The 17,801-nt window shown below is 40.3% G+C and overlaps 1 protein-coding gene across 4 annotated transcripts in view; it reads left to right on the forward strand.

Moving 5' to 3' along the window:
• LOC119902272 (interleukin-1 receptor accessory protein-like 1) overlaps nt 1-17,801 on the forward strand; it is a 246,266-nt gene that overhangs the window by 134,049 nt on the left and 94,416 nt on the right. For all 4 annotated transcript variants that reach the window (XM_038718369.1, XM_038718386.1, XM_038718377.1 and 1 more), the window contains exon 6: nt 8,405-8,479. In XM_038718369.1, the coding sequence (XP_038574297.1) occupies nt 8,405-8,479 (75 nt within the window). The remainder of the gene's footprint in view (nt 1-8,404; nt 8,480-17,801) is intronic.

The raw sequence follows: 17,801 nt of genomic DNA on the forward strand, positions 1-17,801 counted from the left end.
AAGAGGTATGCATGAGATTAAAAACACATCTCATTACAGCAAAAATTACAGCAAAAATACCATACAGTATATAACCATTGTGAGTAATTATGTGGAGTCCCTTTCTTTTTCAAAGCTCACTGGAGAGTGAAGTCACTCTAGCTATTCCCAGTGCCTGCAGTTATATGATTTATGTGATTTCCCCAGAATGTATTGTCCCTTCCTATGAGCCCTCTAATATTCAATTGCTTTGATGGATCTTCTTAAACAACACATTTTTCAATAAGGAAATATACCCTTATTGCGTTCTGTTCAGGGTTTCTATATTGGTATTTTTCAGCAAGTATCCTCAGAGTGTTGTATTGTCATTACTTTAGGGTTCTTTTTTTTCCAATAGTGTATTTTTCAGTGCTTTCAAAGATCACCCTTTCAGCTGTGGGAGTCTCCCAGAGCATCTAGCTCATTTTTAACAAGCAGCGTCCTGTTTCAGATAAAAGATTTATCTTTTGCACCTCAAAAATATCTATCATTACAAGTTGCTGCAACTCAACAAAGCACACAAAGGTTCAGTTACACTTCTACTACATATTAGAATAGGCAGAAGACAGAATTGGATCTACACGGTATGATTGTTGCTGACATTGTGGTTGTCCTTGTGGTGTTTTCAGTCACTACGGCGTATAGAAGTTGTTAGCGGCAGTCCTGTCGGTGAATTCTGTGAATGAGTACAACCGTGGTGTGCAAAAGCACATCTCAGCAGTGAAGCAGATATGAGCAGGTTCCACGCCTGTCAGCTAAGAACAAGAAAATGAGGCCACAATGGGCACACCCTTACCACAACTTGATGATTGAGGAGAAGAAAACATGGCTGTGTATGTTGCAACATGTGGATAGTAGTCTGGCATAAAAGCATGAATCCATGGAAGCGTCCTGCTTTGTTTTTACACTCGTAACGAGAATGCAATATAGTGTAGAGACTTTTCTGGGCCCACATTAGACACGGCAAAGCCAGCTAAGTATTTTTCGAAATCCACAGCTTACCCATAATGTTGCTCACTGTGTTTGTTTGTGGCCACAGTAAATGGATGATACTTCCAGCAGTATAACCTGCCATGTCACAAAGTGCTCATCATCTCAGGATGGCTCCAGGAACATGGCAGTGAATACACTTTACTCCAAAATCCTACACAGTCTACAGATCTAAAGCCAAAAAGTGCTTTGGCAGGATGTGGACAGGGGGAGGGGGGTGTTAAGGATGAGGTGGAACTGCAGGTGACAAGCAACAAATCCAGCAACTTTTAGTTCATATCTGCACCAGTCTGCCCATTTCAGACAGGAAAGTTGCTACAATCAATTCAAGTCACCACTGATGCTATTCTAGAAGATACATGAATTTACCTGTTTAAATTAGATGTGATGAATACCTGGCCAAGCATCACACATGCAGTTGTATGAATGGGGAAAATGGGAACAACAATGACAGTTATTTACTTAATGGAAACCTCAAATTGCTAAATTATAACCCAGAGCTTCTGAAGAAATCAAAATCTAGCTATCTCTATCTCTAATACAGTATGTCCTTTGTAGCGCCCCAGTTTCCTTTTGTAGTAGTTAAATGCCATCTACTTCATCAGAGACATCATCGGAGACTGCACTCATCCCGACTGCCCCTCAGGCAGATGTTTCAGGGCAACAGCCGCAAGGTCCTCCCGCAAAAATAACAGTTATTTTGCCAGAACTGTAAAATTGACAGCAGCAGTGTCATTGTTTTCATGAACACTGAATTGTTCTGTATATCTGACCGGTCTGCGTGTGACTGCTGTTCTTGAAATCCGTTTGCTGAAGGAAAATTGTACTGGTTCTTTTGTGTGGTAATGAAAGCACTTTTCCTTTAGGTGAGGTCACATTTGCAGTTTACAGTGACATCTTTCCAGTCTTTTAACTGTATATTTAGCCATGAAAAGAAAAGAGCACAATAAAACCGTCTAAGTACTTGATGACAGCCTCTCAAAAATACAATATACTCCCCAGAAACAGCACAGTACGTTCAGAATGCAGTAATGTGCATAACTCCTAGAATTTAATTCCAACAATTGACTGAAATAGTGTTTCCTTATAGTGTTGTCATTGTTATTAAACCTCCTTTTGATTATCAAGATGGGTTATATTACTTACCAGCAGAAAATATAATATAATGACTTAGTGAGTTCAGTTTTCTGGAATCACGGCCTATTTATCCCCTCTGCCTTGAGGAAGCGGTTACTTTTTCAAAACTTTAACAGTCCCTGACAGGTGCTGACAAATTACTTTTCCTTCCCAGTGCTCATCAGCTCCCTTCGGCTTGAGTCCAGTTTGAAGACATTCTTGCCAACTTAACCAACACATTAAAGTCCTGGAGTCTCGCATTGTCTGTCAGAATCACTTTAATGTCATATCTGCTAATGATTAGGTCTCAGCTGGGGTGCTTTGCACACTCTGAATAACAAATTCCATCTATGAAAAATGACACATTTAAAGGCCATGCTTTGTTTTGAAGTTACGCCAGCTGTTGCCTTCTTTTAAATTCAGTGATGAGCTGACAACATAATGAAACCATTTGTTACGCTCATTAATATATACATTTTTAAAGGTCCTTCTGTTTGATTTGATAGTCAAATTCAAATTGTTAATTAAAAATAAAAGGTTTGCCAATTTCCCAATTTAGTTAGCTGCGCATATCTCTCTCTCTCTATCATGTGTTAGGACAACAAACAGCATTTGACAGACATCTGAATTAAGGCTTCTATTGAATTCTCTTCAGGGTGTGTTCATCCTGGTGAAAAAACACATTTTCATTAGTTGTTTAAAAAGCCATGTACCTGCAACATTTTGCCCAAGCCTATCATGTCATAAGGTTAGATTTTCATTTTGTCCAATAGTTGATTTTGGTTTACGATCAAATACCTGCAAAACTACTGACATTCCCATCCACCTTGGCTTGTTACGTGCTAATTAGTAAATGTAAACTAAAATAGTGAACATGATTAACATTATATATGTTATAACACTGGCATGTTAGCATTGTCATTGTTAGCATGCTAACCCTAGCAGTACATTTTTTATATTGCACACGTAACCTTTGATAGTTCTAGCAGCTTGTGAAGGTTGTACGTGGTGCTAATGGCATGCTGGAGCGCTGAAGTGGGAGGTAAAAAGGTTGTTTCAGTCTGCTCTTGTCAAGGCTGGATTACCAACTGGACAACTGCCCTTGGGTCCCAGGCCCCAAACAAGCCCAGTTTCACTAGTGGTCAGTAGCACCTTCCACCATGGTGGGATCCCACTGGAAAAAAAACTTGCCCTTGGCTCCAGCCATTGCTCAACAATAATCAGCTTTTCATCGCTGATTTCTTATGAGCGAAATTCACAATATTGCCTTGAATGAAAAAGCAATTGTATATATGTATGTAAACAATAGCATTTTATTCATTCGTCATATTTTCAAGTCAAATTGTGATTATGATTGACATTTAAGAAAGAAAATCTCCAGGCAGATTTTCACATTAGTCCAATTATGATTTCTGTTCGGAAGAACCTAAATCAGTAACTTAACAGGGGTTGAATTTGTTCTTTGCGAGATGGAAGGACTCAGCGGCAAAAAAAAAAAAAATAAATGTATGACTAACAAGGTTTGCCTCTCAAGTTGCTCTAAAACTGCTTTCATTTATTTCCTCCCATGGAACTCATACTACATCTTTCCTTTAACGATCTCATGCTCACAAACACACACTCACACTACTCTTCTTAATCTATGTCTGCTGAAGTGGTCTTTAATGAGGTGTGAACAGAGGTCCGCAAGCCTCTCCCTCCCTCCCTCCTGTTCTCCCTCCTATTTCATCTTCCCTCTCTCTCACCCCTGAGAGCGAAAGAAACAGACCGACAGAGTGACAAGGATATGTAGCGAGCAACAGACAGATGGGGTTGAGAGTGTGAAGGCGACGGTAGAGTTGATGGAACAAGGTATTTCTTCCCCCCTATTCCATTACCCCCCCCCCCCCATCCATCGTCATGTGATCACAGTGAGAGGAGATCACAGGTCTTATGAGGGACATTTTAAAGATTTTTTCCCCAGCTGATACCAACATTAGGCTTTTCAATGTTTATGTGTGTGTGTGTGTGTGTGTGTAATGGGCTTACACTGTCTGTGTGCTTGTGTGTAGGGAAGCAGGTCTGGCTAGATGTGTTTCTAGCCCCTCAGCGAAAAGGCTGCCCACTCCCACTCATAATAACCCACCACAGAATTATGGTTTTGTAGTTGAAGACCAGCCAGCTTCACTAATGCATCTCAAATGTGTGTCTGTGTGTGTTTGCATGCCTTCCAGCATGGTGGTATCCCATTGACAAACAGCGTATCAGCAGCGTGCCCTTGATTTAGATGAAGGGCAGTATCTCTACTAGAGTTAAACAGCCTTGTCCTACTTTGCTACCTTTAGCTTTAAAATTAGCTTATTAAAAATGCGCCAAAGGTTGATTACCAAGGCCTCAGTTTCAAGGTGGTAAAATAGCAGAAACATCAGATAACTCACAGTAATGTGTGTTTCTTCTGGTCTTAAACTGAGATTTTAAATGAGCACAGAGAAACTTTCCCCTTGCTGTGAAGCCAGGGGCCTGAATCTAACCTTAAATGCTGGGATTAATCTTAGATCTTTTTTTTTTCCTCTGTTCACTTATATAATAAGATAATTTGTAAACATAAGTATGCTGTGTGCAGTTCAGTTATATTAAGAACACATGACTACATATTTGGGTGTAGTTGCAAGGGGCAGCTTTAAAGCTTTCAGGTTATTTTCAACCTGTGCTGCATTTTCCGTTTCACAGTTTTTAACATCCTGGCAGTCGATTGTGTAACTTCAAATGCTGTCATGCTTTCCTACCTTCAGGTGCTACTGGAGGCAGTTGCCAGGAGTGCTTCTCTATAATGCATAACACTTGGCCAATGAAATCTCCATTTGACATTTAAAAATGTTCATACAGTATTGTAGTTGCAAATATCCTTGGATCTTAGTTGTATTTGGGTAATTTTCACAATTTATTCTATTTTTATATATTTTAATAAGGATAATTGTTCTTTGTTCTTCTTGTTTTATCATTAATGCACATATATAATGTATCACTTTCAAACTCACTTTAGCAGTATAAGCAAGGACTTGTGGCACCATGTTTGATGTTTGGGTCTCCAGCTGAGCTCTCTTTTCATGTTACTATAAATACATGCAGTCACATCCCTGCTCATGCACCATTTTCTCTCTTCAGATTCAGCATTGTCTTGTGTAAGACAAACCATCAGTGTGGAAAAACTCGTTTAAACCTAACTCATAATAACCCAAGCATATTCCATCAAGTAAAAGGTAATTAAGGTAATGAGATTTCTTTACCTGCATTGAAACACACTAGGCACAGGGAAAGCAATAATGGGTCTTTTTTTAAATTTATAATTAACAAGCTCACATAGGCATTATTTCCACTGCTTTCAGCCCACTCCTCTTAACAAATTGCATGATCCTTTATTTATTATGGTTTTGTCTGTAAATTGATTGGACATCAGAACAATGGAAATGTTCTTTCATTAGCATGAGTGAGTAGACACAACTGAAAGAAAGTTGTATTTTTAGCTGAAAATATTGCAGAATGCCTATTGAAATAAGAAGTACATCAAAACAAATCAAGAGCTGGTACTAACAGAGGAAAACTAAAGGCAAAATATCTATATAATGTATATATGGTCCCTATGTTTTTAAATATTTCACCAGTAGTATGTGACATTTTGAGTTGATTTGCTCATCAGACATGTCTGCTCTAACATTTTTTGCGATGTTTCTCTAAGGCAGTGTATTTAGAAATGGTTCTTTTTTCTGCAATGCTACAAGTCTTGCCATGCAAGGAAGATTAAAATCAAGGGCAACTGGACTGGGTTGAAGTTACCTGAAGGCGTTTCATCTCTCGTCCAAGGGGCTCCTTCAGTTCTGACTGACTGGTAGGGAACCCCATTTAACCTCTGTGGGGTTGTTATCAAGGTAATGAATACCGCTTGGTTTGTGAGTGGCCTCACATTATTGGCATTGTTACTTGAGGCCAAATTTTAGCGTTTGCTAAAACAGCATTGTTAGCGGGGGATAAGTGGATGGTCTTTCTATTCTGGTGTAGATGGACTCTTTCACTCCTCTTTCGAACCATCTGTCCTCCCTGTCCAAAACATGAACATTGAGGTCATTTAAAGAGTTTTCCTTGTACTTGAAATATAGGTAAACAGCTGAGTATTGGCCTGAGGAGTTAGCCCTTCTGTGTTGAGCCATGTGTTTGTGTAACGGTTATTCAGTTTCCCGAATACATATAGCAGGTCTGTGCATTCCTCACTGCATTGGACAGCAAACACTAGATTGCTTTTCTTTTGTTTGGGTGTGCGGTCTTTCAAGTGGATCAGATACAAGTCTCTCCATTTCCCACAGATTACATAGTGTCTAAAAATAAAATACGCCAATCAAGTCATTATTTGCTTCTTCATTGCAAGTAGAGACTTAAAAATTGTTGTTTAAGTGCCTGAATTGGCTTATGCTTAGGTATACCCGGCAAGAACCTCTAGTGCAGGGATCGGCAAATAAGTCTGGCATTGGGCCAAATTATTTTCAAATCATTAGATGGCGGGCCAGAACATAGTCAATTTACTATTTATAATCTGACATTTACTGTGTGCCTGTTTAGCTCAGTCAGCAGTACACAGGACTCCCATTTGAAGGGATTTGTGTTCAATCTATTCTTCCTGCTTGTATTATTTTCTTCCTTTCAACAAGTTGATTATGAAGAGATCGCTTTACACATGCGTTTTAGTGTGTGCCTCCCGGCAATTGGTCCACATCAACTTATAGACGCTTATTTTCATTTCCCCAGCATCTCCAGGCAGAGGAAATTCCTGTGTTTCTCATTCAGGGGAATCTGATCTCACTTTTTCTGATGGCTTTTTCAGAGGTCTGTCAAGCAAGCCAGAGACACTTTCCTCCAGAACATTTCAAAATAAAAGCAATCAATTAAACACAACATAATGTACTGCTACAAAGACAAGCTCACACTTTTATTTTGCAGGCACAATTACTTAAGAAGAAATGATTATGTGAGTAACTTTTGCTGTCATGACTGTGATTTGTTTCAGCACCAGCCGCTATAATGTTTGTTTTTTTGCCGCTATTAAAGTAATCTGGCCACAGGCCATATATTATTGCTGGCGGGCCAGCTATGAGCTGCTATGTATTGCACCATCATGGAGGCCAAATGGAGCTTTGAATGCTCATGAAGAATAACGTAATATATTAATGGGAGACCGGGAAAAGAGAAATTCTGAATAAAAGGTCAATATCAACGTGCAACTGTAGCTGAGGCTCTCTGCTGTGGCTGAGTTATATCACCAGAGAAGTGGAGTATGAAGGAAATGGTTCAATGTGAACTTGAAAACCTTCCTCCATTCTGTCGCTCCCCTCGCGCAAAACGGCTCCATTTTTCCAGGTTCAGCTCAGTGATCACTGCTCCAGTCCAACCGCAAGTCATTTGTAGTGAAACAAGCCTCAACCCTCAGAGTATTTCCAAGCATGCCGAGATGGTAAACCTCTCTGATGCCACTTTGAAGACTAGAACCAATTAGGGAATCATTATAATGAGGAGCCTCTAAGTGCACGTCTTTTGTTACTCAGCAGCTGTCTAATTGGAGTTGGTGTATTTTCGAAGGGAGTTGGGATGAAGGCTGTTCTAATGTAACTGTGATACACTTTTGAATCAGCAACTCGCTCTTGGCTGACATTTTGACAATACATACCACACTGCTTCTGCAGAAGCTTTTGTTTTGCTTTTGTGAAGTGAAGTGTTTTTTCTTTCTGTCTCTTAGATACTCTAAGCACTGATGATATTTTAACAAAGTCACATTTTCAATATTAGCCATACACAAAATTCTGCGTCTCCTGCAGCAGCTCGTAACCTCACCATACTCACTGCAGCTGTGGATGCTTTTTACCTTAGGGTATACTGTAGATTCAGAAATGGTTGACTTGTTACACAGCTGCTGTATATACAGTGCAGTTTGTACTGCAGCCCATGTCAAAGCCATATCATCTCTTACTCACTCATTTTTATGAGGAATGAATGGCATTAGTATTGAAGCAGCTGCTGCTTTGAAAGCATGTGCATTGATGTTTAAAGCTTTGAATGGGTAATTCTGAGTCATAGTAATTCAGACATTTTTTTCTCTGTCCACTCTTAAAATATTATATTTCCATGTATTTGTTCCCATTTTAATGCAGCCTTTTATTGTGGTCTTTAATGAATAAATCATACTCCCACTGTCCGTGGGGGAGAAAGATGTGGAATTTAATGTGCTCTTTCTTTCTCTCTGTTTGTCTTTTCACAGCTCCCCTGACAGACAAGCCGCCAAAAATCCTTTTCCCTTCAGAGAGCCAAATAAGCATCATAGAGATGGCAATAGGTAAGGAAGGACGTTTTCATTCCTCACGTTTGATTTACAGCTGCAAATGCAAACTCAAACACACACACACACACACACACACACACACTGTTCGTGTTTACCTGTTGTCTTGGTAATTTCAGGATAATCGCTGCTAAATCTATCAGTACAACAACATAATGATGTCATACTTGCCACTCTGTTGCTCATAGTTTCTCTTTGAAAACGCCCCCCCCCAAAAAAAACCCCGATTTATTTCTGATTTAAATTCATGTCACTTCTACTTTGATGTTTTTTTGATCACTGTTAAACTACTCAACACTTCCTGCACATATGTCTCATATAAAAAGCTTCCAGCAGCTTAAGTTGAATAATGCCTCCTTTCGTAGCAGGTCATTAATGTGAAACATCTACAAGAAGTGTTGAGTTCCACTGACAGCAGCTCAAAGCTGGATGAAAGAATGGCAAAGTAGAAGCAATTGAAGAAAACAAAAATATCTTCACACTTGGTATCTAGTCATGGAAACAGTTTTGGTTTTATTTGCACAGGTTTTGAGATATCTCTCTGAGATTTCATCCTTCACCCCAAAAAAACGGAGGTGAATTGACTTTCACCTTGTAATAAATAGCATTGGCATGGTTTGAGCAAATAAGCTACATTAATCTCCAATACCTTGCTATAAGTTTTGTGTTTCTCTATTGTGTTTCTGATCTGCACAGATCAGGGCCAGTCTTAAGTGCTGAGAATTCATGAAATTTACTCTTACTTTTAAACTTAAAAATAAAAGCAAGTTATCAGATTTCTCAAAGCTAAGAATCACTCTTACTCTCCCAGTTATTTAAGACGGCTTGAGAGGTCTCTGAAGTGGTTAGGAGTTGCCAGTAGGGCTTGTGATGGTGCTGTGGAGACAGAGACATGCGGAGATGAGAGGAAGAATTCTGACAACGGGAAGTTAATAAGACGGGGTCGGACAGCGCAGGCATAAACTTTGTCAAAGAGTTGGTGAGGGACGTCATCTCACCACTGACTTTACACTGTAATGCGTTTTCAGTTAAATTGAAGGTGGTGATGACGCTTCGTTTATTTGCCACAGGACAAACGTAGCAATGCTGATGATTTTGGCCGTCATAACCATCAATAAGCTGAATAGTCATGGAAACAATTATAGCACTTATGCTACAGCTCCACACATTGTCACGCATTTCATTGACTTCCCAACAACACCCCGGTAAACCGACAGAAGCAAACACAGTTCATTCAAATAGCTGGCAATACAGGAGCACTAGGCGCATTGATGGCACTCATATAAAGATAAACTTTTTTTTATCTTTCATTTATTAATGTGTAGACCTATATCATAATGTATTATCTTGAAAATTCTTTATTGTTAAATGTGTGTTGAATATAAACTCCTCTTAGGAATTTCACCATTCAATGTGAATTTATCTGAGAAAATCCCTAATAAGAAAATCTATTCAGTGATTGGTCCTTGGCCACATCGTCATCCAAAATCCGGTTTGCGGCACAGCAAAGTGTCGTGAATCAGCACTTAGACTGACACTTAAGATTTAGTCCTACACTTCACTCAAAGTAGGACTATGATGCTTGATAACTGACTTTTAAGCTCAGCTTTGAGCCAAGAATTTTTTTTACTCTTAAGTCAGTTCTTAGCAGTGTTCTTATGAGTAATTCTGAGAAGCTTGATAAATATGGGCCCTGACTTGAAGTAACTAAACACTGCTCAGTGCAAGATTTTCAATAAGATATATCTGTCTGTGCCCTTTTGTGATGGCCCTTGATCATGATTGAAGAAAAAAAGGATGAGTCATTCGAACACTGGTATATGAAAAAGGAAGTGATTCACTGGAGAAAGCCATTTGGCAGTCCACTGCTTTTTCTCGTCCTGTCCTATGGAGTGCCTCTTCATTTTCATTATACTCATCACATCTATCTTGGTTATCTTGTGCAATATGAATGTTTGTTTGGCTCAGAAGAAGTGCTACTTGTGAAAAAACATACATAATCTTCCCTTCAAGTTTATGATGTTAGCATTGCTCCCAATGATGGCCTCGAGTTCTGCCCCATGTGACTGCCTCAGAACTGTAGCATTTCATTTGCCTTACCGGGTTTTGATGCACATGGGCTCATGGGAAAATTCCTGCTTTGTGCCTTATTGGGCGAGAGCTCAGCTGTTGGTGGAACAGAAAAATGGGTCATGATGGAGGCTTCCTTTGAAGTAAATTTGTCATGGACGATGAATGCAACTGGCTCGCAGAGGTAAAAGGTGGCAATCAGAAAATTGGTGCAAATCATTGTAGCTTTAAACTGATGATGGATAAAAGCCTCTCTGGCTTTTTTCATCTGATTAAGTGTTTCATAGTGGATGATGGTGATTTTCAAAATCCATTACCTGATAGCGGTTAGAACAGGCAATAAAGGTCCAAAAAACAAAAGCTTGTGCTCTTTTTCTTGTTTTAGGGTTCATTTTGATTATTTGTAACTGTGCTATTTACTGGATTTTAATTTTTTTAGCTTTCTAGACCTTCACCCCTTAGCTAACTGTATCAGCTTAAATGTTCATCTTGATTTTGATTTGGGTGACGATTAGTAGGAACTGTGTTGTTTCATGCTCCTCCCTCCACCTCTGCACCCATTGATATTCTACACAGAGTGAGCAGCTCCACGTGCATAATATATGAACCCCTATTTGATTCTCTGCCTGTACAAGCCCCTATCACTTCCTCTCTGTGTTGGGCTAGCATGCTCTTGTCATCCAGAGCAAGAGAGAGAGAGCCCAGTCAAACGCAACATATCTGTTCAGGGTTGTGGCAGTTTTGGCGAAATTTTAATAATCACTCTGCCATGAAATATAGAAGCATAAATGACAGTTAATTAGGCAGGTGAAAGGGAGAAAGTGAGGGGAGTGGGGAAAGGCGAACGTGGAGAGATACTTTTCAAGCTCTTGTTGTGGAACTCAGGGGATGAACAGAGAGAACAGAGGGATCTGTAAATGAGGGGCCCCAATTAATCAGTGCGCGCTTTTCATTCGTGGCCCACTCCCTTTTTTGTCTCCTAATGGATGTGGTTCCTCAGTTATAATTGATTAAATTTAAAATGCTTGATTAAAACATGTTGTATAAATGCTCTTCCCAGCCTCAGTGGGCATGCCTTCCCAATGCTTTCTGTGTGGGACAGATCAGATACAGTCTAGGTCTGTAATTCAGTCTGACAGCACAGTGCACGCTGCTTTCACTCTGTCTTGTGCAGATGTAGAATAATTGACTGCAGCCTAGCAAAGCAGACTAACCGCAGTGCAAGTCTGTTTCTGGTAGAGCGCTAATGTGTACGATTTGTAAACACTAAACACTCTCACAACGGAGTGATTCATTTTCCTTAATGCATGAACATGTTTGCGTTTTCCCTGAATGAATGTGCAAAAAAATGTTTTTTACCATGACTGATTTGTTGAACACAACCCAAACAGGGTTCAAACCAACTTCCAGACACTGCTTCTTTAGCCTTTATTTTGCTGCCAGGTTTGATTTGTTGTAATGCTGTTTTCTATGCAGAGCTGACGTGTCACTAGCACCCGTACTCGACTACCTCTCCAGACATTTTATTTTGGGTTAGATTGAATTTACAACCATTGTGGCACCCTTGTTTGTGATGTTCATTCTGGGAATACCCAGCAAGTTCTCCTGTGATCTTGATTGGCTGTTAAAACTTCAAGCCCTTGCAACTGGCTCCTTCCTTGGGATATCGTACTTCATCCCCTGACACTTGACATTATGACACCGTAGAGTTTTCTGCAATTGCAGTGGACAGAAAACAAGTTGATGGTTGGTGTCTAAATTCCTCCGAAATTCATTTTAAAGATTTCATTTGAAGAGTATAGTACACTTTTAAGTCATACTGTTATGCATTGTCTGTAATATTCAGTGCATCCCAAGTTGTTTTGTGTCAGGATAAGTGAGTTAATTATTTTGGTGTTTTCACTTTCCCCCAAACTGCCTTGTCTTCTTGTCCTCTTGTTCCTCAGTTAGTGATTTGCTTTTTCCCACAGTGGGACCCTTTAGTGGATGGGAGTGAATTTGTTGTTTTCAGTCAAAGATGGGCAGTAGCTCAGCAACAAATTGTGAACACAGGAAAGGGGCAAAGGTCATGGATACACCCCTACCCCCACCCACCCTGTTTCTTTTTTGAATATCTTATCTATGACCTACTGTAAGAAAAACTCCCTAGATACTTTTGCTCTTTTTACGTCCACTCGTGTGTTTCCATTGACTTTGTATGTCGTCACACTATGTATAACATTTGCTTTACAATCTGTCTGAGCGCACCTTTACTTCCAAGTACAAGAAACCTCACTACAATAGCATACAATGAAATCCTGGGCAACTGTGTGCTTCGGTAGTTTGGGAAAGGCCTTCTCCTGTTTCAACAAGACAATGCCCCTGTGTACAAAGCCAGGGCCTTTCACAGGGATGAATGAATGCCAACTGGGAGTCAAGCCGTATTGCCCAACATCAGTGGCTGACCTCACTAATTGTGATGTGGTTGAATGGGAAAAAATCCCTGCAGCCAGGTTCCTTCCAAGAATAGTCGGGGCTGTAATAGCATCACATTAATGCTTGTGGTGTTTAAACAAATGTGGGTTTATCGTTACGGTGTCCACATACTTTTGGCCATGTAGTGTACAATCATCTTAATTGGGGATTTTGAGAGCAGAATTTGTACAAATTAGTGGTAGTATAACAAATAAATTAGTACTGAAATTATTATTTTTATATCATGTTACGCTTGCTGTTTCTGACAAAGATTCAACACATTCATATCGAACCTCCACTAAGTTTTACAAAAGGCAGTCTTTTAATTAGATGGTTTGAAAACCAGTATCACTTCCTCTCAGAAAGGCACATTGTGAAAATCCCTTTGTTCTAAGCAGTGCCTCTATAACAATCTGACAATCTGCACTCTTCGCAGAGGTTGGGCTTCCTCATTTGTTGCTTGGTGAATAATAACAGTGTAAACTGGAAATGTGTCTTCAGTTGCTCATCAGAAGGAGTTACATTGTCTAATGATATGAACAGAGCATACCTCAGAACAAAACCATCATTATAATGAATTGACTTGGAGTCGGCAGCCACATAAAATTAGAATTTGCCGTCCATTGGTAATGATGAGGTTAGCAACATCAATATACTGCTATTGTGGTGCAGGTCAGATTTCTATGAGACTCCAATTTCCTCTAAGCTGACACTGAAACCCCCACATTATGTTGAAAATCCAGACTGATGAATTCAGATCATTCTGCAAGTAAGTCTACTTGTGTGTTTTTTTTCACATCCTATGTAGAAACAGAGCACCATTAGGGAAGAGATGATGAACTGTACTTCGACAGCAGACGAAATGTCAACTTTCACCACACTGTTAGAATGTGGTTGAAACTCAGTCCAGCAGATGGTGAAGTGTATAACCTTTACTTGACTTTATCAATCAATGAATGTGTATCATCAACCCATTATCCTAGAACAGATTTCTTCCTGTAGCTCTATAGATTTGATCTTCTGACGGTGTGATGTTTGGGATCTTCTCGCAGTGATACAGGCACCATTTTCAATATTAACGATTGATATTGATGTCTTGGGTGTCCTGCTGACATTCTGCTGCGGGATGAGGGCCCACCATAACACAGACAAGTAGAGATATATGATAGATCATGTTCAAGGTAAATACCAAGCGTCCTGGAGGAAGGATATAAACGTCGATGGGTCAGGAAGACAATAACGATCACATGAGGGGTTATGGATTTTTTTTGTTGTTGTTCTTTTCTCTCTCTAACATAGAAATCATGTAGTGTCTTGCCTTCAGATGGCACTGATGCGCTTAAAGTCACTTTCACACCTGTAGTTTCACATGGTCCCCTTTTCACTGCCTAATGTATCAAAGGATACAAAAGAGCTCACATAGATATATACATTACTTATACAGTTCTGGAGATTGTTTTCTGATAGTTCAAGGATCATAAGATGGATGTAATAGTAGTTGAGCTTTTGAATAATAAAATCCTGTGGTTGGTTCATTCAGCTTTCTCACAACATACTAATGGCACCACCTTTTGTTTGGAAGCTGGCCGAGGCAAAGCTTTTCAAGCAATCCCGGTTGGGTAGTTTAGTCGACACCAGCGTTTGATTGACAGCTCTCTCACATCAGCCTAAACAAACCAAGCCTAAACAACCAGCAAACGCACCAGATAGGATATGTATGAAAGTGCCCTAGGCTTTGAAGCAAGTTTATGTCTGTAGCTATGGACAAATATTAGAAAGATTCACTAATTTACCCAGTGCTTCAATAAAAATAACTTTGAAATGAAAGCATAAAACATTTAAAACTAAAACCCACAGAACTTGGCATGGATGTTTGCAGAACTGACACTTTTAGACCACGCCGCTTGTGTTTGTTTTTACTTTAACCCCAAAGGCAGCCTGGAACCAGACTTGAGTGTTAAAGCCACGCACCAACCTTTACAGTCTTCACAGACAGCACACGCTGATATTTTCCTACTCAAGTTTGAAATGAAACGCATCTTCCAAGCATCACTCGATACAATGCAGGAGCTCAGCTCGGTGTTATATTCAGTACATTCTGCAGGCAGGGAAACATCACTGTCGAGCTCGCACTCGAGTAGCCTCGTGCCTTTGAGCTGGGAAGTTCTCATCAAACCACAAGACACATTTTAGTTTCACAAAGAAAAGGAGTCTCACACGGCACAGCTGCAGCAACACCTATCCCTAATATTGCTCACACTCATTTTCACATACACACCAGCCATCCCTCTAAATGTCGCAGACTCGGCTGAACGCTTCAACGATGGCAAAGGTTCAGAGGCCCTGGGATCAATATTACATCATTTCTCTCAATTAGGGCATATTTATTCCCCTCAAGTTATTGTACATATGCAGATCCTATCTGCATTCCTGGCAAGTCTCCAGATGAGTCAAGGCCCCGGAGGGAGGGGATGACAGGGTGAGATAAAGATGAAGAGAGAGGAGGAAAGAGAATGAGAGAGAAATAAAAGTAGGGGGAGTTTGGGCGAAAGAGTCGGAGCAAGGGGGTAAAAGTGAGCGAGATCACAGAGGGGATGAAATATGATGGTGTCTTACTTTAGTTATTACAGATGAAAGTGGATACAAGACAGCACACTGTCCCAAATGGTTAATATGCCCTGCAGCGTGGAGGCATAAATCGTGACTGTCATATTAGGGAGGGGTTGCTGGTGATGATCGGAAGGATTTCTCGGCAGAGTCAGGCTCCCGTTAGTGTTTTACGCAAGTACGGTAATGAGGCGGACTGCTTCACAAGACCTGATTAGCCCACTGGACCAAAGGAGGCAAATTTTACTCAATAGTTGAGGAAATTCACCAGAGCGTGAGTGCACGGCTGATACCATGATCACATTTTGGATTGTGACTGCCCTCAAAAGTCAAGCTATCGTGCCACATTGGCCGCTCCCCGCTCTGCTTCCTGTCAGTGCCTCCCATCTGCAGCCTTGTACCTGTCTCTGTAAACTAAGAGAAAAAAATGGCTGAAGGCATTTGCTCCCCTTAGCGGAAAATAGCATCAAGAACTGGCCAAGGCACTTGAGTATTAAGATATACTGCCTCTTGTCTGTGCCAGCAGTGCTTCCCGTCTCTGGATAGACCTATTAATCATAAATTGAGGTTCGGCATGTAGTTTAGAGAAACTCTGTGTTGTTTGTTGTTCTTTGTTGTTGTTTTCTATTTTCATGTTTAAAGGCTAAAGTGTTCCTGCGTTGCACCTGGATGTGGGCCCTCGGGAAGGTCACAAGGCTTCTGCCTTTGTGAGACTTGCATCGTTTAGCAGATCAATAGATTTTACAACTGTTTCGGGGAGGCTACCACCCTACTGACAAAAGAACAGGCTGTTCAGAAAACATCTTACATCTCAGGTACTATGGATAATTGAAAAAGAAACTTGATGAATGCCAAGTAGTGTTTTTTCCTGTTTTCACTGTAAACTAATCTGCCAGTTTTTTTGTTGGTATAATCAAACTGAATGTGGTTTTACTGACAGTGAAAGCAAGGATGTTTGGATTGATTGTTGTCTGCGGTCAACCATCTTCTGATGAATGTAGTCTACATCAATCTAGATGTTAGTGAGAAACTGGTGTGATTTCTTTTTTGAATGACCACCGTTGTCCCACAGAATGGATGTGAAAGTGCCCAGACATACCCAAACTGAACATTGGCACTGGACCTAAATTGTGTGCTACAGAATCATTCAATATGAACGTAATTCATAGGGATCCTAGATAGCCTTAAGTTATTGTTGCAGCTGATGAAACAGAGCGAGGTGAAAAGATGTCTAGGTGTCTAATAAAATCAGATAAATGTGGTTTAAAAGTTCAAACTTTTAACAGGTTCTACAAAATAATCTGGGCATATTTGTTGGTAAAAGCTGCAAAACTCTTTAAATTAAAGGGTGAAATATTTGTAAACTACAGTGCTATTGCATGGGTTTATAAATGCAATACCACTGTAGTCATGGTGCCGTTTTGACTTCTGCCTACTTCTTTGGATTACACTATAAATTAAAGTTCACCACAGTTTAGGATGTAACAGCTACAGACGTGCTATTCAGGCTGTCAAAGGTACGGTAGTGGTGTGTGTAGGAGCTTGTTTCAGTACAACAACCCCTTCAGGCGCTTGCTCTGTGATTGTTACTCTGGTGCTTTTGGGTTTGTTTCAGCACAGTGTAACTTAAAAAGCCACAAGTTTTTAGGGTTATCTTTGGATTTTTCTTTATTTAGCCTTTCTCTGACTCACACCTCCAGTGCTTCCACAGCACATGTACTGACATAGTGCAGGCTGTGCAGTTCCCGTCCAGCTGTTGCTCTATCAACAGCTGTGTACTTCAAATCTGAGATAGAATTTGAAAACTCTCCTCCTCCACACACTCTCACTGCCTCGTTTATATTTTCTTATGCTTCTTCCAGCACTGTCATGTATAAGTACCTTCTGCACTGTAGCAGAGATACACCCCGTCTGATAGTCAACATAATTCAAACACTGGCATATGGATTACCGACAGCAGGAAGACTCGCTCGGCGACTCGTTCAGCACTGTGTGACAGCTTGGCACCCAAGAGCCACCTGCTTTAAAATTAAACTTGCCTTTTAGTGTGGCAGTTACGCATAGCAGTTTTTACAGTCATTAGATTAGCCCTCATTTTAGCCTCAACACGGCGGTGTCACCTTGCTCTTTTGTGAACCACTATTCATAAACTTCAACTGCTAGCGGGCTTCATTTGTTCTGGTGACTC

The sequence above is a fragment of the Micropterus salmoides genome, unplaced genomic scaffold (genome assembly GCF_014851395.1).
Source record: "Micropterus salmoides isolate LMB-PRFRI ecotype aquatic unplaced genomic scaffold, ASM1485139v1 Ms_hic_scaffold_1, whole genome shotgun sequence".
In the NCBI taxonomy this organism is placed as follows: domain Eukaryota; kingdom Metazoa; phylum Chordata; class Actinopteri; order Centrarchiformes; family Centrarchidae; genus Micropterus; species Micropterus salmoides.